At 41.4% G+C, this 27,390-nt stretch overlaps 1 protein-coding gene across 1 annotated transcript; it reads left to right on the top strand.

Annotated features, from left to right (window-relative positions):
- The first annotated feature begins 1,362 nt into the window (after positions 1–1,362).
- Positions 1,363–9,122, top strand: LOC149287841 (tyrosine-protein kinase Yes). Its single transcript, XM_089492474.1, has 11 exons — positions 1,363–1,615; positions 4,166–4,265; positions 4,728–4,826; positions 5,324–5,427; positions 5,860–6,009; positions 6,636–6,791; positions 7,075–7,254; positions 7,856–7,932; positions 8,014–8,167; positions 8,271–8,402; positions 8,914–9,122. The coding sequence occupies exons 1-11, from the start codon at positions 1,363–1,365 to the stop codon at positions 9,120–9,122; spliced, it is 1,614 nt and encodes a 537-aa protein (XP_089348600.1).
- The last annotated feature ends 18,268 nt before the right edge of the window (positions 9,123–27,390 follow it).

Genomic DNA, 27,390 nt, shown 5'->3' with positions numbered 1-27,390 from the left:
CACTTGAATAGAAGAACAAGAATTTCTTGGATTTTTTTTGCTTTGGTCACATTACTGTGGAGTAAGGCACCCTTTACAATTTAATTTTATCGAGGAGAATAAAGTTTCTGCCTACTACTGCCAAGAAAAAGGCCGGACATTACAGTAATAAACTACGTTAAAATCCAAAGTGATCTTAATACTTTATGTTTATATATCATTTTCTGCCTTTTCTGTCAAAAAAGCTGCTATAGCATATGTGTTTATTGGCAATACCATCTTACATGCAAAGAGGTCTGTAGAAAGCTTTTCTGATTACAAGTAAGCTCCTTAAATGATAAGTCTTGAAATCCTTTTCTTAAGTGCTGCGCCAAACCTAAACCCAAACAGTCTTGGGTGCACACAAATGTAAGCTCTGTGCTTAACATGCAGCTCTCTGGAAACCTGAAAACCCCACGTTATTTTTAGGAAAACTTCATTTTAATCTCATACTAGTAAGAAACAAATGGTGGAAGTTCTCCTTTAAGAACCCAGCTAGAGGTCATTAGTCAGTATCCCTTGGGGGGGGGTGTCTGGTCAAAGACTGCAGACCCAATACTTAGGTTGTGGACTAAAGGTGTAAAACATCAAATTTTCTTTGTTTGTATTATTGCTATATTAGAATTCATCAGAATCGTTCCACAGCTGGACATGACCAGTGAAGATAGTTTTAGCCTGATGGGTTTAGAGAATATTTCTAAAAATGTAAAATATGGAGACAATAAAATGACTAAAAATTGTTGATTGGGAGAATAGTCCAACCTTTAGAGTCCCCTGAAAGTTTGAACTGTTAGGAAGAGATTGTGCAGACTTGTTTAGCTCAGCTGCTGTGACATCAGGGCAGATGTTTTACATTACTGTTGGGTTGGGTTTTCAGTCCCAGTGATCAAGTAATTCCCGAAGACTGCATCAAACTGGGATGCTATACAAACGTGACACATGGTAGTGCTCACCAGTTAATATGTCAACTTCTACTGATGCCACGGGTCTGGGCAATCTGTACTTCGAGGGTATAAAATGAGATGATAATATTAGATATGCGTGTTTGGCCAGCTCTTGCCACCGATGGGGAAATTAGTCATGTACTTGTAAGCTAAATGTCAATTACACTAAGTGAAAAACATAAGATATACTATTAATATATGAATTAAGTTCTGCCAAAAAGCCACAAAGGTAACCGTTCCCCTTTAAATAATTTGTAACATGCATAGGTACGAGCAGCAAGACTATATCATGCTTACAGTGCATTCGACATGGAATGTATACGGCGTTTTTTTCTGTTCTGGTTGTTCTATATGGCTGTTTCTTTGTTTTCATGTACACCATTTCTCTTATATAGGTATCATGGGCTGCATTAAAAGCAAAGAGGATAAAGGGCCATCTATAAAATACAGGCCAGAACCGAAACAAGACCCAATCGGCCAATATGGAGCTGACCCGACACAAATGACACAGTCTCCTGCGGTTAAAGGACCTCCAACAAACTTTAACAGTCATTCCATGACGCCATTTGGAGGCTCTTCAGGGATGACGCCTTTTGGGGGAGCATCGTCATTGTTTTCACCTGTTCCCGTTCCTTATCCAGGAGGATTAACGGGTAAGCTTTAATGTGCTTTATGTTGCTTAGTTTTCTAAAGACTACATCCAGGTATGGTTGTGTAAAGTAATTCAAATTAAGCAGCCACATGATTCATGGCTAGAAGCGGTGCCAGTTCTCGGTGAGTCATGCTCCGGGTCCCCTTTCTGCAATCTCATGCTTGTTAAAACAAGAAGAAGCTCGTAAACCCAGTTTTGTTTACAACATTAAAAATATACTTTTTTATAAATCCTTTAACAGTGTTTTTATTAAACCTTGTCAGCATGTTAGTGAGGGTACCTGGGACTTCACAAACCTGCAGGTGAAGTTCCCCCCCCCCCCCCAGCATGCACTGTCAATAGAGGCTGCCTATTTCCCATTTTTTCATATGTCACCATGGTTTCAAGCAGCTATATTGGGATATTATTATTTTTTTAATTCTGAGAGAAGGTGCCAGTTGCTCGCAGACCGATCATCTGCATTCTCTTCTTTCCAGAGGAAGCCTCAACATTTATCTGTAAACATGACTTTCCTCTTTAGCAGAAGTCTCGTATGTAGTTCAACATGCATAACGTCTATTGGAGGAAGTTGGGCAGCTGCTGGTCAGCTCTGGAGCTAAAGTCCTGCCTCCGCTGCTCCACAGACTTTTTATCTCTTTTTTGTAATCTGCATCAGAAGATGCTGAAGTGCCGCTACGTACATGGTTGGCTTCTGAAAGCTATCCCATTCAAATATTGCTGTAAAAAGCTTTATTATTGTCATTTTTTATACAAACACATTTTTTGTCTCGACTGCCCAGCTTAAAGGCTTTGGGCAGAATAATTGCCGTACTTCAAGTGTCAGTTTTATTCTCGAAGTGAAATAATGACCTTGTGTTTAATTGTGAAAACAGTCTGCATGTTACGCCTTACAGTTTGATGGAAAACTCACTCGTCTGCCCACAATTTGATATGCATTTTAATGATGCCCTTGAAAGTGTTAGGCCTGTCATTTTCCTTTTTTTTTTTCTTTCTTCAAGGTATCTAATAATTCTGCTTTACTTTCCCTGTGCCTTAGAGATTTTGGCATGTTTATTTTTACATAATAGATTGCCCATTGTCCTTTTGTGCTAGTATGTTTCACTGTAAATGTTAATTTTCACTCTCGTATAGTAATAGCGCTGAAGAGTCTTCTGGCGCTGTCTAAATAAAAGTAATGTACTGTGTGGCAGTAGGGGAAATAGCATACACGTCAGTAAATCCTAGAAGGTTGTGGGTATAACTAGAAAAAAAAATCATTCGATATTAATGCCAGTCGAAGATGTTACATAAAGTTCTAAAAATTGAGTGACCGCTAAAAAATGACCATTATATAAAATCAAGGCGATACGTCAGTCTGGCTCTTCAGGAATTTTAGGTGGCACTTCCCAATCTGAGGGTCTAGTCAGGTAAAACTTTTTACTTTACTGTTCCATACCCTTGGTAAAACCCACCTCACATGTACACAGCGGGGAGAGAATCTGTACGATTTTTCCTCCCCATTGATGTATCTCTGTCCTATTAAGTTGTGTGCAGCCTCTTCTTCAACTTTATCAGTATGTCTTAATGTGTTTTAATGTTATTTTCACTGTACACGTACACACATACACGCTATTGTAATAGAATCTACAGAATCTGCTCACCATAAATAAGTGTAGAAGGGGAGTGGGTGTCTGGACAGGACACTAGCTATATAATGCAGGCCCTTCCTCACATAGATCCCTGCTTCCATGGGGTTAATGTGTCCAAGACCATTACCGATTTCTATTTTTTATTAATGAATTTAGTTGCGCTAAAAGCTGTGGCAGGGGCCATATCCTGTTCAACGCAGGCAGCTGTGCTAATGGGTCAAGAGACTATTTCCCGCTGGTGGCTTCCGTTTGAGGCATCTGAGCCATAATAAACCCTTATGGCTGGACTCTTTTTGTCTTGGTGTTTTTTTTTTTAATTTTTTGTTACTACTTCCAAATTGTGAACCGAAATGCCACTTGTTCTTGCACTTTGGTTTATAAGTGCAAGGAGTAGTATGACCGCTGGTAAGGTTACAATCACAGAATATGATCAAGCATTACAACTAGAAGTTCCAGACTCTTGTTTCAAGGTGATTAACCAATAGTGTAGTTAGGGATCAATACATAGTAAACTTTTTATATATATAAAAAATAATATATATGTAAATGTGTAATATAAAATATTATATATTAGTTTCTTTTTCTGTCCGTTCAACCCCGAAGTCAGTCTGTGCAGTGGGCACCTTAGGCAGACTAACATGATGGGTCTTGAAAAGAAATGGGGTTAGCAAGAGTGCCGAGTATTTCAGAGGAATACTCTGCGGAGGTTATGAGTGCTTATTTAATTATTCATTGGGCAGTATACATAAACATGTCATATTCTGGATTCTAATTAAAACATAATGGTTGTTTGAGGCTTGCTATTGCATGTTTCACATTAATGTTGTTCTGTATTTTATGTCTTTATAATGTCTATCTGTCATGTGTTTGATATCACTGGTAATATGACTAAAGCTGTGAGTTATCTTTGTTCCCTTTTCCAGGTGGTGTTACTGTTTTCGTGGCCTTATATGATTACGAAGCTAGAACAAATGAAGATCTTTCATTTCGAAAAGGTGAAAGGTTCCAGATCATAAACAACACGTGAGTCATATTTTATACCCCACAAATCCAAGTCTATGGGTTGCATGTGAGCAATAGGGATTTTGACTTTACTTTGACATCTAGCCAAGATACTCTATTTCCTGAGAACTGGAGTTCTTTTGGCGCGGCTCTACTTCCCAATGTCGTCACATCCCTCTGGGACACTGTTCTGATGACCCATGGCTTGGTATAAGAGTAGCAGTTCTAGTATGTAAAATTGCGGGGTTTCTTTTCACTTATATTTTGTTATATAGAGCAAGGTAGACTTCAATTTCATATTGAGGTTTTCTGCGCTAAAGCTATTTCCAGGTGACTTAGTTTCAATAAATTCCGGATGTTACTACCTTTTGTGTACAAACTGTTAAGGCTTGAAATCTATTGTGAAGCTGACACTGTTGAAACGTTGATGCTTTGTAAAGGATACTACTGTATATGTATTGGTTTTTGGTTTTTTTTTTGCAGGGAAGGGGACTGGTGGGAAGCAAGATCCATCGCCACTGGAAAAACTGGCTACATACCTAGTAATTATGTAGCCCCTGCAGACTCCATACAAGCTGAAGAGTAAGGCATCATTTATTAAACCAGCTTTTAATATCTGATGGAAATATTGTTACATATGCCTACGTTCATTTGTAAAATAATTTAAACTCGTGGGATTACAAAAATAACTTTCAGATGCTTCTAGACGTAGTGGTAATAAAAGATGAATCGTACTTAGATGAAAGCGCTTTCTCACAAAATTTGTGGAAATACTTGGTAAATCACTGTTATGAAATATCCTTTACCGAAAATACACTGTAATCAATGGTTTCAAAAAGATACAGCTCCATATAAAGGCCAATTACAGAACTGTGTTGGTGTAACCACCATGGAACCAGGAGGACTGTTCTTCCATATTCAGTTATTCAAATGTGACTGTTCAACACTATTTGAGCCACCATTCGGTGATAAGTCTACATTGTCATACCTGTCCGGCTTGCACATCTGTCCATACTCTTTCCCCATATTGCCTGAGCAGTTAAATGCACAAAAGTTACATAGTTTTCTTGTATTTTCAGGTGGTATTTTGGAAAAATGGGTAGGAAGGATGCCGAGAGATTACTGCTAAACCCCGGAAACCAGAGAGGAACCTTTCTAGTTCGTGAAAGTGAAACCACTAAAGGTACTCTATACCTATCCCACTGTTCTACCTTTGCAAACATATAGTAGATCTGTGGGTCATGAATAATGTTATGGTGATTGCATTAATAGACAGAGCGGTAGAATATTGTTGGAAAATGAAATCTTACTGCCAGAGCATAGCTAGTTATGACAAACGTAGCTTGCTAGAAACACAGAATCGAAGGCTATTAAAATGGTTATAGTGAATAGGCAGGATTCATCATGGATGAATAGTTTCTTTATCGCATATGTAGTACAAAAGGCCTCTTAGCCATGTACCCTCGATTGATTTAATCCGGTGCATCAGCCAAAATGGCCTCATTTGAGATTATTAAATGATTGTATAACACAATGTTTTTGTTTGTATCCCAGAAACATAACGTTGCTACAACTAAATGCTGTAGTAATCGGACAATTTCGTTCTGCCTTACAGGTGCATATTCCCTTTCCATTCGTGACTGGGATGAGGCAAGAGGCGATAATGTGAAACACTACAAGATCAGAAAACTTGACAATGGAGGATACTATATCACTACAAGAGCACAGTTTGACTCACTACAGAAACTGGTTAAACACTACTCTGGTAAGATATGTCACGTTAGATCTCGGTTAAGTAAATCGCTGCCCTAAAAAAAAAAAAAAGCGTGTAATGAGTGACGTTTGAAATGTTTTTCACATACTCGCACACGTGATCAGATGTAACCGTACGCTTACTTCACGCAATGGTTTTCTTGTAGATATTTGCAATCCCTGGTTCTGCATTAACGTGCTGGTATTATAATCTCCCTTTAGTTTAACCTGCTATACCTTTTCCCACAACTACCCAACCCTGTATTCTCATTATGATAACAGGGAGACGAGCAGCATTGTCCTTTTTAGCCTTTAAACGCTCCCCTCCGTTGGTGTCGCTCTCAGACTTAATGGCAGTCTAACATAATGCAGAGGTAGTCTCTCCTGCATCTGCCTTGCGATGCTTCTCCCAAGAAATCAGTTTCCTAACGCCTACTTAACTCCTTAACCATGGCAACGATATAATTTTCACAAGCTTTAGGCATATGCTCGTATGTAATTCTTGAATTGCTTGAATTGCAAGCGCTGAATAAGGCATGTAGGTTCATTTATTAATTCTCTATCCATGCAATTCATATTCTTTTAGCAATTTGTTTATATACACTGGCTTACGTATTTTACATTTTATTTGTACTGTAGAACATGCCGATGGATTGTGCTATAGACTCACAACAGTCTGTCCTACTGTAAAACCACAAACTCAAGGACTAGCAAAGGATGCTTGGGAGATTCCGCGAGAATCGCTGCGGCTTGAAGTTAAACTGGGACAAGGATGTTTTGGTGAAGTCTGGATGGGTAAGTGTAAATTCTTTGTCTGAACTTTAAATTTTAAAATAATAACGATTATGACATGGAAATTTGATAAAAAATAAAAAAACAAAACAGATCATAGAAACATTTGTGTTGTGTCTTTGTTGTATTCAAAACCACGCCTTACACATCTGAACTAGCTTCTGGCACCATATGGCCATAAATAATGTCCACCCTGCATGTAATGCTGGGGCTTCCATGTTTTAAATATTAAATGACAATGTTTTGCATGTCATGATGTGTCATTAGTCATTGCCTTGCCCCTTAGGAACTTGGAACGGAACAACAAAAGTAGCCATTAAAACACTAAAGCCTGGAACTATGATGCCTGAAGCTTTCCTACAAGAGGCACAAATCATGAAAAAACTGAGACACGACAAATTGGTTCCTCTATATGCAGTTGTTTCCGAAGAGCCAATCTATATTGTCACGGAATTCATGACAAAAGGTAAATTTATGCGGTTTGAAAAGGTGACGTGTAAATCCTTATAGTAAGCGTTCATGTTTGTCTATGTGTAATACACCCTAAATCCCTCTAGACTGTAAGCTAGTTTGAGCAGGGCCTCCTCACCTGTTGTCTCAATTTGTTACATTACATGCTACTTGTTATGTCCGGTCTACCCATTGTACAGCGCTACGGAATTTGATGGCGCTATATAAAACCATAAATAATAATAATAATAATGTAATTCATATGCGTAATGGATGGTTTTATAGGCCATCCTGCAGTAGCCATCTCCCAGACAAGTAGAATCCTTGTTTTTGTTCTTTTTAAGACACTAGGGGGGATTTACTGTGTATATGACATCATATGATTTTACAGTGTACAGATATCTATTTGGTCCATCCTTTTTTTAACTGAAGAATTTGTGGTTTGCCGCTTGGCCACTGGATTTTATTGTACTATGTGATCTCACTATACACAAAACTGCACATTGGCATTTTCAGTGTCTACAAAACAATCATAAGCTAGCTAGAGATCACTCTAATGTGAGGCATCTATTCGCCTAGGACCAGCATTGACTTAATCATTTTTGTACTTTCAACAGGTAGTCTGCTTGACTTCTTAAAAGAGGGAGATGGGAAATATTTAAAGCTGCCACAGCTTGTTGATATGGCTGCACAGGTAAACCGAGCTGGGCACCGGGCGCTACATTTCCAGAGGACTAACTGAATATGTCATGTTAACACAATCCTTATCTTTTAGATTGCTGATGGTATGGCTTACATTGAAAGAATGAACTACATCCATAGAGACCTCAGAGCCGCAAACATCTTAGTGGGGGATAATCTTGTGTGCAAAATTGCTGACTTTGGCTTGGCAAGGTTAATAGAAGACAATGAATACACAGCTAGACAAGGTACCTGTTAAATTGTTTCTTTTTTTATGACAAATTTGTCACTTCTAGACACGTCATATCCTATGAACGCTGCCCTGTTTATATTATAATTTTATTATTATAGGAGCAAAATTTCCAATCAAATGGACAGCCCCCGAGGCAGCTTTATATGGACGGTTTACTATTAAATCAGACGTATGGTCCTTTGGAATACTCCTGACAGAGCTGGTCACCAAAGGAAGAGTGCCATATCCAGGTATCGCATTATTTGACAAAGTCTTCATACCTAACTTTGCTATCCTTTTTATGGAAGTACCTGCCTCATTGAGTCTTCGATTTAAGATACCTTATTTGCAATCTGTGGGTATCCAATATTGACCTTGTAGTTTTAGTTCTATGCTGTTTCTGTAATATTGTTGTTCCTGGAAATGTATTTAGTAAATTTAGTTTAGTACTAAACTTCTGTTCTGGATCTATGACAAAGGCATCACTAGGCAGAAATCCATTCACAGCCCTGCCAAGTCTTTAACGACTGCAAAAACATCGATTGCGGAAATAGCGAGGCTTACAGAAAGGGTCTAAACCAGACAAATGGTTTTGGGTGATCTGAGGTCAATGGAAACTTTTCCAGCTCATCAACTTAATTTTGAAGGCAAAAAGGGTTAGATGCCATACAAATGTAAGTTAGAGGAATTGTTTTGTTTGTTTTTGTTGTTTTGATGTATACATAATTCCTCGGACTCATGACGTGGCGTTTGATTTCTCAGGCATGGTTAATCGTGAGGTTCTGGAGCAGGTCGAGCGTGGGTATAGAATGCCATGCCCTCAAGGTTGTCCAGAATCTCTGCATGAATTAATGAAGCTGTGCTGGAAGAAGGACCCTGATGAAAGGCCAACTTTTGAGTATATTCAGTCCTTTTTAGAAGACTACTTTACTGCCACAGAGCCACAGTACCAGCCTGGAGACAATCTATAAAGACTAAAGGAAATACACATATCTGCCAAAAGAAAAGGAGACTGGCCTATTTTAAGGGAGAAGAGTGTAAAAGGAAAGTTACAATCAATCTGCATGCTTACGGCAAACTGGAAAAAAGTGCAGCTGCACAAAACCACTTTTAAAGTATTGTAACCTAATGGACAAATTAATGTGATCCTGCAAATGTCCCACAAAGAGTTTGTTAGAGGAATTGCAAAGGCTTAAAACGTGCAGTGGGCCAGCCCGGGGACGGGCTACCCACATTTAATTCTGTGAGTGACCATTTCAGGTTTACAAAATGCGGTGGGACCAAACATTTCATTCCGGTTCCATAGAGCGTTTTTTTTTTCCTTCTTTTTAATCCCATAAAGATGACGGACATGGAGCACAACAATGTTAATCCTTTCGCTGCCAAATACGGTAAACTGTCAGTGAAGGGCGTTTTTTGTATTTTTATTATTTTTTCCAATTCTCATCCACTGTAGGTTATTTCAGGTTTTTCATTAAAAATACATCAAAATATAGAGTTTGTGGTCATCTGTTTATATATAATTTAGAGGGATTTTTTGTTTTTTTCTTTCTCATCCCCATCAAAATTCCAATTTGGATAATCAAATGACATGATTATGGACAGTATGTCACAGAAAAAAAAATAAAAAAAAAATCCCCCAAGTGTAATCAAAAAGTATTTTTTTATTTTTGTTTTTTTGGAAATTGAAGGAAAAAAAAAAAAAAGGTTTAAGTAGCAGATGCATACAATCAAGGGGCTGTGATGTCTGATGCTCATGGCCACTAGATCAGGGATGCATTTAAATAGCACTTTGGTATTTGGTTGATCAAACATGGATTGGAACATATCATGCGGTGGGAGTGTTTGGAAATAAAATGTGAATGCTTTATTAGGCTGTTTTCAAAGGTTGTTGGCTGATCACGTCTCGTAAAAGGTTTCCTAATTTCATCTGAAACGTATCGGGCGATATATTTTTTATTTTGATTGTTTTTCTCAATGATATGCTCATTTGACAATAAAATATCAATTCTGCTCTGCTAAACCCACAACACATTTGATATTGTAATTTATGATCTTACGAACAATCTCGGTTTTGATGGGTAACTGAAAACAATTTCTGTTTACACGGACTTTTATTTTCCCTTTTGAGTGAACATTTTTAATGTATGTGCCATTCTTCATCAATATTGCTGTCATTTTACTTTTAACGACTTACAAACAAGTCGTTTTTAAAAGGGCTTTATATGAACACTAGGGAATTGTATCTTTTTTATAAATCTTTTTCAAGCCAATTTAAATCTGTGTAAGTTTGTGTATTAAATCAATTGAGGAGCACGCTATTGGGCAGAACAGATGACGGCCGTGTTTTTAATACTATAGAGTCATGTTATAACACTTGTATAGTAAAAAAAAAAAAAATTATTAAAACTGAGTCTGTTTATTTTAAATGATTGCGCGAATACAGATCTAATAAAATGGTATATTATGGGTTCATACAGGATATCGGTATGTAGAAAAGGGGGGAAAAAACCTTCAGTTAATATTGTAAAGCATTTTTAAATTACTTCGGCAATTTTTTTCTGTAATCTTTCGCACTCATAGAGATCTGCATTAAATGCTCCAAAAACAGCCATAAGTTAAAATGTAGCCCCTGTTTTGTCGATCCCTAATCCGGTGGTTTTTTTGGTTTATTGATGGGTAAATGTAACTTGCTTTTGTGAACACCTATGTTATTCTGAAGAGCATGTCGGATATAGAATAGATAAACGGTATTTGACAGCAGATACAAACAATTCAACCCGTTTTTCCTCCTGTAAAAACCTCAAACCTTATTTGGTCGAATGACAAATTAGTTGATCTGTTGCAGATTGAAAAATCACCTTCAGTCAGAATGGTGATGAGAGTTGCAAAAAGGTTGTAGATGTATATTTTCTACCTATATTCTTGTTTCTTTAGCTTAATTGTGAATATAACCACCCCCTTGTGTATGTCTAGCATTTGATATGTTGTATACTGTCGCCTACATGCGCTTTGTATGTTCAACCTTGCCTATTGGATAAATTTACTATTGGGGTAAGGAACTTTTTTAGAAAAACTGAAATTCGTGTCACTTTTTCTATTTGGTTTGGCATGTAATGTGGAATTTGTTTTAACCATTATATTGTTTATGCCATAGTATTTGTCCTTCACTAGAATTCTTTGACTAGCTTAACTTGTCCTAATTCTGTTTAGCGGTATCATGCAATGTAACGCCCAGCAGCAACCTGTTGCCGTAAGTACAGTCGATGTCTGGAATGGCAGATCAGGTCAATGTGTGGCACTGTTGACCAGCAGCCAACCAGGATTTGCTAGGTGAGCCTGTCTGGGCCTGGTGGTTATTGTCTATATGGTTGCCAAAATGGTAGATGGTTTACAGGGGGGGGGGGTATCCAGAAAGGTTAAGGGCACTCAATATGTGTAGCTTGCAGGGAAGTAGAGAGTGGATATGTGATTGAAGCATTTCAATACTTTCAAAGGGATTTAACAAATGGCAGGAGGGAAGTTTATTTCAAAGGAGGAGAACAGAACAAGAGGATATAGATGTAAAGTAAGGAAGTTTAGTGAGATGGTGGTAGATAAATGGAATCACCTCATCAGCAGTGGTAGAGGCTTATTAATAATTTTTTTTTAAAAAAAAAGCTCTTATACATGCTTGGGATAAGCATAAAGTTGTCTTATCTATGGCAAAATCCAGGCCTTTCTGTCCAATATTGGTGCCTGATCTCACAAATTTTCTACTAGATGAAACACTCCAAAATCTTGTGGAAAGCCTTCCCACATTTATATATATATATATTTATTGGACACTGGAAGAACGTTCCCTGCTCTGATGAGTCTCTATTCCAGCTGCGACATTCACATGGCAGACTTTGGCATAAAGAACATGAAAGCATGGATCCATCCTGCCTTGTATCAACGGTTCAGGCTGGTGGTGTTGTGTTGATGTGGGGAACATTTTCTTAGCACACTTTGGGCCCCTTAGTACCAATTAAGCATTGTTTAAACGCAACAGCCTACCTGAGTATTGTTGCTGACCGTGTCCATCCCTTTATGACCACAGTGTACACATCTTCTGGTGGTTACTTCCAGCGGGATAATGCACCATGTCACAAAGCTCACATCATCTAGAACTGGTTTCTTGAACATGACAATGAGTTCGCTGCACTCCAATGGCCTCAACAGTCACCCGAAAAATCTGCAGCAACTGCGTGATGCCATCATGTCCATACGGACCAAAATCTCTGAGGAATGTTTCTAGCACCTTGTAGAAAGAATGCCACAAAGAATGAAGGCAAAAAAGTGGGTCCAACCCGGTACTAGCAAGGTGTATATAGTTACTGCTTTAGTTTATTTAAAAGCATAAGTTTTAGTTTTTAGTACTAGGTTTTGTTCTATACGGTAGATGCAGCTGTGACATGAAAATTAATAGTTCACGGTTACTATGGCAATACTGGATTTCAACAAAATAACCATTTAATCTTGAGGAGAAGCATAACAAATTATGAGATTCTTTACGGTAAATAGTTTTAACCTGGCGTGGGTGTGAAGTTAAAAACCATTGTTTCAGAGTTTTACTGGAATGGTAGAACACAATATATATATATAGTATCCCAGTGAACTATTAAGTGAACTGGTTTCAATATATGCAGCCCTACAGAAATCCAGGGTGATTAAGTGAAATTCATTTAAGTATTTGTGTTAGAAAATAGTAAATCTCTCAGTTTTTGCATTTATAGCGATAGCAATAAATCGATACAATAAAATCTTTATTGCTTTGTATTTAGCACTTTGTACTGTTTCTGGCTAGAAGGGCATATTCTAAAATTGTTAAATTGTTATATTCCATAAATACAGGAGCAATAATCCCAAAAGGTGAAAATTACACTGACATTGTTTTACACTACTAGTGTTATTTTTATTAGTGCCAAATGTAGCAGAATGAATTTCCGCATCTTAAAACAAATTTCCGATTTCACTTCCCTCACTAAATGCTAAAATCCTCGCATCTTTGGGTACTCAAATAGTTAACTTCTAACGTATTGCAAAAGCAGACTCTGTGGGCACTGATGTGGCTTCTGAATTTGATCCAGGAAATACCAGGTCGCTTCACATTTTCCTTTTCATACCAGTAGAATTCCATAGCTTTATTACAGTGGGATTCCTCGCAGGATTAAAATAAATGCCTTATTTCCTGGTTGAGGCAGAAAATGTACTACATTTTTCAATGCATTCAGCTTTATTGAGGTTTCAGGTCAAGGATGTCTTGAATACAATCTGAGTATGTAACAAGTACAGCTCCAACGTTTCTACCACAAAGCCTTTTGAACAAATAAATACTGATATTCCAACATATCTTGCAAAATCAGGACATTTCTGCCTGGTATTTGGCTGCCTGGTATTTGGCACAGGTTTTCTGGAACCTCTCAGCATACTAACCTCAGACAGATCATTATTAGAATATTTTAGTATTTTGATGATCTGAGCACTTTTTAATTCTTGGAATATTTTTTCTTGTTTACTTGAAGTTAAATTGCAGGCTAATGTTTCTGTGTTTCCAAAAAAATTGGAAATCTCCATTTAATGCACATAGAACATGATTAAGGAAAATCCCCAACCAACAGCTATAGAAATATATATTAAAGTCAAAAATACTGATCAGAAATTGGAAATATTCACCCTGAAGGCTTTGAAGATTATGATTATTACATTGCCCATGACTACTCTTTTTTTAAATCATGTTTTATTTGTGAACCAACACTGCGTACATCACCAGATAAGACATTTTCCAAAGAAGGTGCTCACATTGTCATTTTCCTAATTATGCAAGCACAACAAAGTCAAAGAGAGCAAACAAAAAAAGAAAATTGTAAAAGTAATTTGAAAGCCAATGGGTCAAAATATTATAAAAATCCACTAAAGTCTGATGAATTAATTTATCAGTAATCACATTATAGACTTCTGGTACACTTTTTATTATTATTATTTTTATTAAATTGGCATACTTAGTCTAATAAATGGGTCAATAGGTTAAGCCTACATACCGGTCATGAAATGAGGCATACCTCTATAATACATCAATCATACCTGATTTTTAATCATTTGCCATGTGATGTTTTGATTTCCATTTTCTGACAATGGGCATTATAGTCAGCAATGTATTCTGGCCTAGGCAGACTAGGTGTAGGCCTTGGGCGGCAGGGTTAGGGGATAATGGTCATCCCTGTCTTGTACTATTTTTTTTTCAAAACCAGTCTGAAATTATTCCCAGTACTGTGTATCAGGATTTTTTTTAAACACTATTGTCTCAGTATGCTGTACCCTGTAGGAGGTTGGAGGATAACATCTCCCTATGCTGTTTTATTTCAGAGGCTAGTTAAGAGAGTGTTAGTTGGGTTAACATTAATTGCCAGCGTCATTGAATTTACAATGTTTGTCCCACAAAAAGAAGTTCAAGAAATGGTTTTCACAACAACACAGCTGTCTCATCAGAGCTACCGTAAAGTAGTAATGAAATTGGATGTACTTCCTATTACATTCATTTCTCCAATTAAACAGATCTGGAAGCCCAAATCAATAACCTGTTTTAGCAGATGACTCCGTAATTAATCATGAATCCCACTTCTGCAGAGTACAGAATGGTTGCAGGTAATTTAAAAAAATTACCTTTAGGGGACCATGGCTACATAGTATAATAATTTATTTATAGAATTAGCAAATAATGGTTGTCTGGGTACATTCTAATCAACATAGATCAAATATTCAACAAATTTAGTGGGCTACACATTCTGGAGTTAACCCGATAGCAGAGTGAAAATGTCTTACAACTTCCACTAGAAGTGGAAAAAGAAGCAGTTTTTGCAGTGTAATACTAAAATCAGATACAATAGATATGACAAAGGGCATGACAGAACATAGACAATATGTGTATATAATAATAATACATAATGTGCTTTTGGTATTGGATTGGAAAGCATAAAGCTAATAACACATGGAGAAGAATTGTGTGCTAATTCATAAGTAATAATTGAGAGTACACAGGGCAGGGCTGGGGTTTATAGCAAGTGACATGCAGTATAGTGACAGGGCTTCCTACCAAACTTTGTCTACATGTCTTTGTCTTTGTGCTTAACAAAACAACAAAGGAGGAGCATAACCAGACAAATGTCAGCTGGGTGTACATTCAGTTTTAATTTGACAATAAAATAATTATTGGGTGTGCGTTTTAGGTACAATAAAATATATTGGAACAGAAAACAGAGTGAGTAATACAAAAACAGTAACACGTGTGTGTTTCATATCACGAGCTTAAATCTTGAATCACTTTGGACTAGCTACGTTTTAGTAGCTTTTCAGATACAATCATCCAATCTAAGGTAGGTGTCTGCATGTTTGGATATTTGCTGCCGTGATTGCATCTAGAGAAAACAGCTACATGCTATCTCTAGTACACCACATCATGCTCTGATGGACAAGCCAGAATATTACTTCCTTCTATTCCTCCACCTTGATGTTAAGCAACTGTCTCTATGTGTGATTACCAGAATGCTTAACATCCTGTCCATAATCCCTCACATAAACTTATTTATTTAATTAGGAAATATTTTACCAGGAAAAACACATTATCTTGTTTTCTTGTATGTCCTGAAAAACATTTGCACTTACAGCCATATAATAACAAGGATACATATGTCAACAAATATAAAGGAATGACGTACCGTAAAATGATAACCTCAATAATTATTGTTACTTCCTTTTAATTTAAGTTTTTTGGGAATACCACTTTTATAGAGCTCAGTATGAGAAGGTTGCTCTATCGGCTTCCTTCTTGCATTGTGGAACAATGGTTAAGTAGCCTTGCTACACAATTTGACTTTTGGCTCTCCTATTGGACTACCCGGTTTGTCTATTTCATGACCCAAGCTTGGACTACCATTTTCTCTGATCGCTGCTGGCCCCTGACCTATTGGACTGTTCCTGACATCTTTTTGGACTATCCTCTGCTCTTATGCCCCAAACCCAATCCTGACACCCATTTACATGATGCAAGACAGTACTTCCACAGCTTTAACCCAAAATAGCACATGGGGCAGAGTGAGCAGATTTGGAAAAATGGTCTTGAAATAGCAAAACACTAATTGTGCTTATTGCCCGATAACTTGCAGAAAAAAGCAAAAAAAAAACATGAACATATTGGGTATTTCTAAACTCAGGACAAATAGTAGAATCTATTTAGCAGGTTGTTTCATTGGCTTTTTTTAGATGACTAAAAGATTTTTCAAATAAAAGTGAAAAAAGTTTTTTTTTGTTTTTCAATTTTTCATCATCATTTTTTTTTATAGGTAATTAGATGATATGATCAAAAAAATAGTATCTGAAGAAAGCCCTTCACATCCTGAAAAAGACAATATATAATGTGTGTGGGCACACTAAATGGGAGAAGAGAAAATTACAGCTAAACATGAGCACAGGAAAACTGTTAAAACAGCCTTGGTCACAAAGGGTACAGAAAATAAAAAACAGCCTGGTCCTTAAGGGGTTAAATGCTGTTAAGAGACAGAGCCAAGCAATGAGGGGGGCAGCAGCTAAGGTGGGTTGCTGAGGGTGCTGCCCTGAGCCAAGGTAAATACGCCACTGGTTATAGTCACATACTAAAATACTTACTTTACACCAGTTATTGAATTTTGACCTTGTTCGGTTTAGTTGTTTTGGCTAAGCAATGTGTGTCTTGTAACAAAAAAAGCAACAGTTTTATCACTATTTATTTATTTTTAACAATCAACATCTCCGCAAACTGGTTTTGTTATGCAGCTTCCAATTGGAATATGCTTCATTTGAAGTGCAGATTAAGGGTTATGCACACATTGGGTTCATTCCTTGGTCCATTCGTAAAGGCATGTGCAACCTTTTACCCAGCAGATGATTTTCAGCAGGATCACAGCAGGTTGAGAGCCTGTTTCTTTTAGTAAAGCGATGTAGCTGAAAAACATCAATGTCTTTTCCTGCAATCCAGATACATAGGTACTCCTGAGCATGAATTAACCTTGGTGACCAAGGTGCATTTTATTCCATTGTGCATAAATATCATATGTTACAGCGCCCTCTGCTGTAATAAAAAGAATCCAAAAAATAAGCTTACAATATGAATGTTGAACATTGATCCAACAATACTTGTAGTGTTTTCTAAGGCTAGAGTATAGTCCAGTCCATGGACTAAAGTGTTTTAATCTACTCTTAGGTGCTAAGAGAGAAATTGGGTAACAACCAGCAATAATGTGTCGAATGAGCCCGCAGAACACATTATCACTTTATATTGTAAAAAAAATATAAAGTGGATAGGAAACATCCAATATCCACATTTTTTGTTGACTGTAATATAATTTTTTTTGTTTTACAATGGCCAGGAGGAGTGGAGTAACGCACATCACACATTACAGCCTCACTGGGGTAATCACTTGAGACATTTAAAAGCATGGGATTGTAAATCTCAGTTTAATGTAATCAATATCCAGTTGCACATTCAAAAGAGAAAATCGTACCAAAATATGTTGGTGCAATGCAAATATAAATGTCCCCTGAGCTCAATATTAACCCCTTAGTGACAAAGCCTGTATATGTACAGGCTCAAAATGCATTGTTTTCAATGGGCTTAGGGACCGCCCATTGTCCTTAAGGGGTTAAATTTACATTGCACCAAATACATATTGGTATTTTTTCTTTTTTGTGCGTGCGACTCCATATTGGTTTTATATAGTAGTATTTGAAGGTGTTGGGGGTACCATTTTCTTGAGATATGCACCCCATTACTTTATGTCGCTTCTGTTTGTTAATGACATTTTGTTCAATCTTAAATCTATTATTAATAGACTTGGGCACCAGGGGGCTCTTCGTGTTCGTCTTCGTGCTCGTCTTCGGGGAAAAAAAAATCTTCGTATTCCGCGAATATTCGCCCGTTCCTGTCTTCTCTTCGGGCGAATATTCGCGGACATTCTTCGTGCTCGTTTAATCTTCGTTTTCCTCCTGGTTGCCTAGCAGGGGTTAATACGGGGTTAATAACACATCACAGCAGCAGCAGCTGCCGTGAAGGTACGTGTGTGCAGCTCTATTGGTCGTTTCGGCAGGGGGCTGGTCTGGCATCAACGAGTGAATTGCAGAACTGCAGAATGCACTTCATTCGTTGATGGCAGGCGAGCCCCCTGCCGAAACGACCAATAGAGTTGCACACACATACCGAGGTGTACTGTCCATAGATGTTTAATAAAAGAATAGGGAATATTTTACATTTTTAAATTGATTTTGGACCACTTTACATGCCTAACATTTGCTACCTATTTACAATGGCATACTTTGCAACAACCCAACTTACTTATTGGACAGGACTGGAAAATAGCAGGACTGTCCACCAAAATCTTGGGTGTGTTGGCAGGTATGCTGATGGAAAAATGTTGGACAAGAACTAAAAAATAGCTTAGGGTTAATGTACGGTTATGTTTAAGATTAGTAGCAGTGCACTGGTTTGGTTAAAGATGGATTATGTCTAAATAATAATAATTTAATTTTAATGTTTTTTTAAAAAAAAAAATAGGGGTTTATTTAAATGTATTTTAAAGTTAGATTTATTATTTAGTACTTGATTATATTTATTAAATGTTTATAGTAGCGTTACCTACCGAGCTATAACTACCTATGTGTATTTGCATTTTGCATACCTAGTTTAGCTAAATTAGATGGGACAGGACTGGAAAAAAGCAGGACTGTCCCTGAAAAAGTTGGGTCTGTTGGCAGGTATGTGGATGGAAAAATGTTATAGGGTGAAGTGTGAGTTATAGTGTTAATGTAATGCTATTAGTGAGTGAAGGCCAGGGCAAATAACAAGGAAAAGGTCCTTGTGTTTTGTGCATTGTAAGTGTGTGTGTATGTGTGTTATGTGTGATGTCACTGTGTGTTATATGTGTTATATGTGTTATTGTGTGTGTTATGTTTGGTTGGTTGTGTATCAGAAGGAAAATAATGAAATGGAAAAGGAAATGGGAAAGGCAAATGAGTGGGCAATTGGCGACCCGCTCACCTGTTTCACCCCAGGGCAAAGCACCCAAACACTGTCAGTCTTAGACGTTTGGCAGCAGACTTCCAGAGCTCAGACACAAGGCCCTAGCGTAAGCTGGCCACTCCGGCGGAGGTAGCAGGCGTTGCCACACCGCAAACAGAGGCAGCCAGGGGGGAGAAACTGCCCTTACCATTAGGGACATTTTGGGCATGACTCTAGCCAGGAAGCGAACTGGCAGAGAAGAGATGCTGGCACCACCACCAGCAGCAGCATTGAAAAGGCGAATGAGTGGGCAATTGGCGACCCACTCACCTGTTTCACCCCAGGGCAAAGCACCCAAACACTGTCAGTCTTAGACGTTTGGCAGCAGACTTCCAGAGCTCAGACACAAGGCCCTAGCGTAAGCTGGCCACTCCGGCGGAGGTAGCAGGCGTTGCCACACCGCAGACAGAGGCAGCCAGGGGGGAGAAACTGCCCTTACAATTAGGGACATTTGAGGCATGACACTAGCCAGGAAGCGAACTGGCAGAGAAGAGATGCTGGCACCACCACCAGCAGCAGCATTGAAAAGGCGAATGAGTGGGCAATTGGCGACCCACTCACCTGTTTCACCCCAGGGCAAAGCACCCAAACACTGTCAGTCTTAGACGTTTGGCAGCAGACTTCCAGAGCTCAGACACAAGGCCCTAGCGTAAGCTGGCCACTCCGGCGGAGGTAGCAGGCGTTGCCACACCGCAGACAGAGGCAGCCAGGGGGGAGAAACTGCCCTTACAATTAGGGACATTTGAGGCATGACACTAGCCAGGAAGCGAACTGGCAGAGAAGAGATGCTGGCACCACCACCAGCAGCAGCATTGAAAAGGCGAATGAGTGGGCAATTGGCGACCCACTCACCTGTTTCACCCCAGGGCAAAGCACCCAAACACTGTCAGTCTTAGACGTTTGGCAGCAGACTTCCAGAGCTCAGACACAAGGCCCTAGCGTAAGCTGGCCACTCCGGCGGAGGTAGCAGGCGTTGCCACACCGCAGACAGAGGCAGCCAGGGGGGAGAAACTGCCCTTACAATTAGGGACATTTTGGGCATGACTCTAGCCAGGAAGCGAACTGGCAGAGAAGAGATGCTGGCACCACCACCACCACCACCACCACCAGCAGCATTGAAAAATTGGAAAGGCGAATGAGAGGGCAATTGGCGACCCGCTCACCTGTTTCACCCCAGGGCAAAGCACCCAAACACTGTCAGTCTTAGACGTTTGGCAGCAGACTTCCAGAGCTCAGACACAAGGCCCTAGCGTAAGCTGGCCACTCCGGCGGAGGTAGCAGGCGTTGCCACACCGCAGACAGAGGCAGCCAGGGGGGAGAAACTGCCCTTACAATTAGGGACATTTGAGGCATGACACTAGCCAGGAAGCGAACTGGCAGAGAAGAGATGCTGGCACCACCACCAGCAGCAGCATTGAAAAGGCGAATGAGTGGGCAATTGGCGACCCACTCACCTGTTTCACCCCAGGGCAAAGCACCCAAACACTGTCAGTCTTAGACGTTTGGCAGCAGACTTCCAGAGCTCAGACACAAGGCCCTAGCGTAAGCTGGCCACTCCGGCGGAGGTAGCAGGCGTTGCCACACCGCAAACAGAGGCAGCCAGGGGGGAGAAACTGCCCTTACCATTAGGGACATTTTGGGCATGACTCTAGCCAGGAAGCGAACTGGCAGAGAAGAGATGCTGGCACCACCACCAGCAGCAGCATTGAAAAGGCGAATGAGTGGGCAATTGGCGACCCACTCACCTGTTTCACCCCAGGGCAAAGCACCCAAACACTGTCAGTCTTAGACGTTTGGCAGCAGACTTCCAGAGCTCAGACACAAGGCCCTAGCGTAAGCTGGCCACTCCGGCGGAGGTAGCAGGCGTTGCCACACCGCAGACAGAGGCAGCCAGGGGGGAGAAACTGCCCTTACAATTAGGGACATTTTGGGCATGACTCTAGCCAGGAAGCGAACTGGCAGAGAAGAGATGCTGGCACCACCACCACCACCAGCAGCAGCATTGAAAAATGGGAAAGGCGAATGAGTGGGCAATTGGCGACCCACTCACCTGTTTCACCCCAGGGCAAAGCACCCAAACACTGTCAGTCTTAGACGTTTGGCAGCAGACTTCCAGAGCTCAGACACAAGGCCCTAGCGTAAGCTGGCCACTCCGGCGGAGGTAGCAGGCGTTGCCACACCGCAGACAGAGGCAGCCAGGGGGGAGAAACTGCCCTTACAATTAGGGACATTTTGGGCATGACTCTAGCCAGGAAGCGAACTGGCAGAGAAGAGATGCTGGCACCACCACCACCACCAGCAGCAGCATTGAAAAATGGGAAAGGCGAATGAGTGGGCAATTGGCGACCCACTCACCTGTTTCACCCCAGGGCAAAGCACCCAAACACTGTCAGTCTTAGACGTTTGGCAGCAGACTTCCAGAGCTCAGACACAAGGCCCTAGCGTAAGCTGGCCACTCCGGCGGAGGTAGCAGGCGTTGCCACACCGCAGACAGAGGCAGCCAGGGGGGAGAAACTGCCCTTACCATTAGGGACATTTGATTCATGACACTAGCCAGGAAGCGAACTGGCAGAGAAGAGACACTGGCACCACCACCAGCAGCAGCAGCAGAATTGGGAAAGGCGAATGAGTGGGCAATTGGCGACCCACTCACCTGTTTCACCCCAGAGCAAAGCATCCAAACACTGTCAGTCCTTGGCGTTTGGGAGCGGACTTTCCAGAGCTCAGACACAAGGCCCTAGCGTAAGCTGGCTACATTGGCGGAGGTAGCAGGCGTTGCCACACCGCAGCAAGTGCAACCAGGGGGGAGAAACTGCCCTTACCATAAGGGACATTTGAGGCATGACACTAGCCAGGAAGCGAACTGGCAGAGAAGAGACACTGGCACCACCACCAGCAGCAGCAGCAGCAGCATTGGAAAAGGCGAATGAGTGGGCAATTGACGACCCGCTCACCTGTTTCACCCCAGGGCAAAGCATCCAAAAACTGTCAGTCCTTGGCGTTTGGGAGCGGACTTCCAGAACTCAGACACAAGGCCCTAGCGTAAGCTGGCTACACCGGCGGAGGTAGCAGGCGTTGCCACACCGCAACAAGTGCAACCAGGGGGGAGAAACTACCCTTACCATCAGGGACATTCGAGGCATGACACTAGCCAGGAAGCGAACTGGCATTGAAGAGAGACACTGGCACCACCACCAGCAGCAGCAGAATTGGGAAAGGCGAATGAGTGGGCAATTGACGACCCGCTCACCTGTTTCACCCCAGGGCAAAGCATCCAAGCACTGTCAGTCCTTGGCGTTTGGGAGCAGACCTACAGAACTCAGACACAAGGCCCTAGCGTAAGCTGGCTACACCGGCGGAGGTAGCAGGCGTTGCCACACCGCAGCAAGTGCAACCAGGGGGGAGAAACTACCCTTACCATCAGGGACATTCGAGGCACGACACTAGCCAGGAAGCGAACTGGCATTGAAGAGAGACACTGGCACCACCACCAGCAGCAGCAGAATTGGGAAAGGCGAATGAGTGGGCAATTGACGACCCGCTCACCTGTTTCACCCCAGGGCAAAGCATCCAAGCACTGTCAGTCCTTGGCGTTTGGGAGCAGACCTACAGAACTCAGACAGAAGGCCCTAGCATAAGCTAGCTACACCGGCGGAGGTAGCAGGCGTTGCCACACCGCAGCAAGTGCAACCAGGGGGGAGAAACTACCCTTTCCATTAGGGACATCTGAGGCATGATTTCAGCCAGGAAGCGAACTGGCAAAAGATACTGGCACCACCACCAGCAGCAGCGTTGGAAACGGAAAAAGGTGAATGAGTGGGCAATTGACGACCCACTCACCTGTTTCACCCCAGGGCAAAGCATCCAAAGACTGTCAGTCCTAGGCGTTTGGGAGCGGACTTACAGAGCTCAGACACTAGGCCCTAGCGTAAATTGGCTACACCAGCGGAGGTAGCAGGCATTGCCACACCGCAGCAAGTGCAACCAGGGGGAGAAACTACCTTAAACATTAGAGAGAAAAAATTTAACTTTCCAAGCTAAGAGCTGGGTAACCCAATTTGGGCAGATTGAATTTAAGAAAGGCAATCTGCTCCATCAGATGAGGTGCCATGCGTGAGCGCTGTGGACTCAGTATGTTTCCAGTCATAGAAAACACGCGCTCACTTTGAACAGTGGTTGGCGGACATGATAGAAGCTGCTGCGCAACCCATGAGAGTGCAGGCCACACACTCTTCTTTTCATCCCAGTAGCTAAGAGGATCAACATTAGGAGCAGAAGGAACTTCACAGAGGTAAAGTTTGACCATTTCAGCAGCACTACTCTCCTTTCTGCTGCTAGCTCTGTCAGATGGTCCAACTATACTGCCAAGTGCCTCTTCCCAAAACGCAGCTGCTCCACTCAGCTGTGTTGTGCTGCTTGTGGCACTGCTGCTGATGCTGCTGCTAGGGGTAGCAGACCACATCATCTCTTCCTCCTCCTGCACCTCACCCTCCTCGGACAGCATTCCCATTTTACGCTGCCAGTCACGCACCTTGTTGACCAATTGCTCCCGGTAGCTACTGAGAACATTGAATTTCAAAGCTAGCTTTCCCTTAATTCTTGGATCACAAAGGCACGCTAGCATCATTTCGGGACTCTCTTCCATTCGCTTGCGAAGGTGTACTTTTAGCAGATCCTTCAGCTTCCTGACTATGGCTGCTACGTCAGGATGTAGAGTGCCACCTTGAACAGCCTCACGGTTTCCAAGGAACACATCCATCTTGCTGCCTAGATGGGAGAACACAGGGATTACCTGGGCCAGACTGGCAGTGTTTGAGCTTAAATTTTCTGTGGCATCCCTGAATGGTTTAAGGACTGCCACTAGCTGGGCGATCACTGTCCAATCCTCCCTATTCAATGGAGAGGTAATCCCAATATTGTGCTCTGAGGCAAGATTATGGATTGCCCTCTGCTGCTCCAAAATCCTCTCTAGCATGTCTAACGTGGAGTTCCACCGTGTACTGACATCCTGACGTAGGCAGTGTACGGGAAGACCTGACCTCGCCTGCTCTTCCCTCAAAAGTTGGCTAGCCTTAACACTATGGTGAAAGTGCCCAGCGATCTTTCTGCAGCGGGACAGAACTACTGCTGCCACATTAGTTCCTTCTGACATTGCTGCCTTCACTACAAGATGGATGATGTGGGCTGCACAGCGCACACCAACAATATGACCATCTCGCAGCGCTTTCACCATATTGGCACCTCCGTCAGTTACCACAAAACCAACTTCAACATTGGTGCCCGCCTCTGCTCCCACCCAAAGGCTAAACATTTTCCTAATCGCATGCAGAATATTTTGGGAAGTGTGCTTTTCATCCATCACTTCTGCATGGAGAAGGAATGATCGGTAGCCTGCTGCAGCAACTTCCTTAGACACACCGGGCTGCCACCAGTGTGCTGTCAAAGAAAGAAAGGCATGCTGGGCGCTAGGTGCACTCCACAAATCTGTAGTGAAATGAACACACTGACCAGCAGCCTTGGAAAGCTCCTCTTTCACTGCTGCAACACAGGACCGATACAGCGAGGGGACAATGTTCCTGCTGAAAGTGGAACGTGACGGAACTGTGTATTGTGGAGCCACAGCCGCCATCAATTGTTTGAAAGGCTCCCCTTCAATCATGGAGAAGGATGCCCCTCCAACAGCAATGAACTGACCAATAAGTCGCGTTACTTTATTGGCCTGCTGTTTGGGCATCGTTCTCTTGGAGTGGAATGCCCCAAATTCTTCCAGGGTGGGCTGGGCATGCAGTGCTCCAACCTGCCTTGGTCTCTGGCTGCCAGCACTAGTTGCTGCTGCTGCTGCTGCTGCTGCTATTGGCTCAGAAGAAGAAGCTGTTGGGGTTTTTCCACGGCCACCAGCTATGCTGCCTGCACTAAGTTTTACCTCTGCATCTTTCCCCAATAGCACAGCGTTGTGTTGAGTGCTGAGGTGATGCTTCATGCTAGCACTGGTAAAATGGCCAGACACTTTCCCTCTGCTTATTAGCTTCCCACAATGTTTGCACTTTCCATAGCGCCCTTCTTCAACATTTTCAAAGTGCTCCCAAATTGGGGCGCGCATAGCCTTGGAGTGTGCCTTGGGTGCTGCTCTTACTGCTCGGGGTGGATGAACAGAGGCAGAACTAGTGGTGGTGGGACTGGTGGTAACAGTACTGGCCATAGTGGGACTGCTAATTGCTTTAGATTTGCTAGGTTTTGCTGCTGCTGCTGGTGGTGGTGATGGTGATGATCGTAGCGGAGAAGGTGGAGGCTCAGGGGAAAATTGTGCACTAGTCATTTGGACACTGCTCCCTGAGGAATCTGATTCCTGACCACTCATCTCCTCTACTTCCTCTGGCTCATAGTCTAGCTCTTCATTAGCCAGATCGAATGGAATTCCTGCTAGGCTGGAGCTAAGACTGATATCGTCGTGAGACTCGTGACTAGTAGTAGTGCGAGCAGGAAGAATAGACTCTGCACTTGGCCTCTCAGTCTCAGGCTCCTCTGCTACCTCGCTAGGTGGAGTTCCACTATGTGTAGCCCTCTCTCTAACTGTCTTTACAAAAATTTTGTAAGGACTTGGTGGCTTGCTAGAGGTACTAGGAGGACATGGCGTGGCGGTACCAGTGGGAACAGTAGGCGCAGCACTAGTGGTGGTAGAGGCGGGGGTGGTGGTGGTGGTGGTTTTCCCTACAAAGGAATGAGATCGCTTTGGTTTGGGACCCCTCTGAGTCTTGCTGCTAATTTGGCTCTGCTTGGTACCTTGCATGCTGCTGGTGGATGGGGAAGATGCTGCTTGGGGCAAAAGGCACTTCTTTTTAGTCACTGGGCTGGTACTACTTGTGCTACCCTTTAACTTTGAACGTGCTTCTGGTGCTTTAGGCTTTCCGTAAAAAACCATAGAGCTTGTGGGCCTAGCCGCACTACTACTGCCTGCTTTTGGTGCCTTTCCTTTACTTGATGATCCTTCAAGCAATGCTTCCCCAAATGATAAGCGAGAGCTTGGCCTACTTGGCCGACTAGACTGACGCAAAGGCTGCATCTTAGAGCTGGTGGTGGTGCTGGTGGTGGTGCTGGTGGTGGTGGTGGTGGTGGTAGATGGAGCTTGTCCCTCCTTAGTCCCAAAAGGAGGATCCATTTCAAATTTTGTGTTGTGTGTGTAGTGTAGTGTAGTGTAGTGTAGTGTTTAAAAAACTATAAAAAAAAAAATAAATAAATAAAAATAAAAAAAAGGAAAAACGAATTAAAGACAAAAAAATTAGAGGAAGTTCTCTTCAGTGCTACTGCTTAAAAAGTAAAACTATGCACTACTGCACTGTGCTGTGTGCAATCTGCCAAAATCCTAAAGTTATTGAAATTATTAACTCAAGATTAACTATTTAATAACTAGCAGTATTTTATTTTTAATTTGAATTTACACGGACCTAAGAGCTTAGCCTACCACTATGCTAGCCTAAAGCTATATTTCCTTACTATAAGTCTACCTCTAGGCAGACGCTCTCAAACCCACTAAGCTAAAGTGAGGTTAAATCAGATTCAGTATATGATTTATTAATTAATATTAAGTTATATAATATTAATAGATTAGAACTAATTTACTTATATATTATGTATTATAGATAGAAGAATATAGATTATGAATTAGAATTTAGAATTAGAATTACTTATATTATAGATTATGAATTAGAATATTATTATTTATAATATATTATAGATTAAGATTAAAGAAGATTAGAATTATTTTAGTACTAGAGCTAGTAGCTTGAAGCTTTGCTTAGTACAGCTCGTCACAGTCAATTTTTCTTGAAAAGAATTAGAAATAAAATAAAATGTCACAGCAAAACAGTTATCTTCACTGCTTGCTGCACTCACTAGCCCAACAAGTTCACTTCACTGATGGACTGAGGTGAGCAAAACACTAAGGGTACTTTTAATAAAATTGAAATAAAATGTAAAATAAATGAGAAAATCTTTGCAAAACAGTTAACGTCACTGCTTGCTGATCAAAAAAAAACACAGCACTTATGCGGCTGCACTCACTAGCCCAACAAGTTCACTTCACTGATGGACTGAGGTGAGCAAAACAAATGAAATAAAATGAAAGATTAATTAAG

The sequence above is a fragment of the Sceloporus occidentalis genome, unplaced genomic scaffold, assembly GCF_023333645.1.
Source record: "Sceloporus occidentalis isolate IW3139 unplaced genomic scaffold, rSceOcc1.0.p SCAF_56, whole genome shotgun sequence".
Lineage (NCBI taxonomy): Eukaryota > Metazoa > Chordata > Lepidosauria > Squamata > Phrynosomatidae > Sceloporus > Sceloporus occidentalis.
This window is presented reverse-complemented; position numbering and strand designations above follow the sequence as displayed.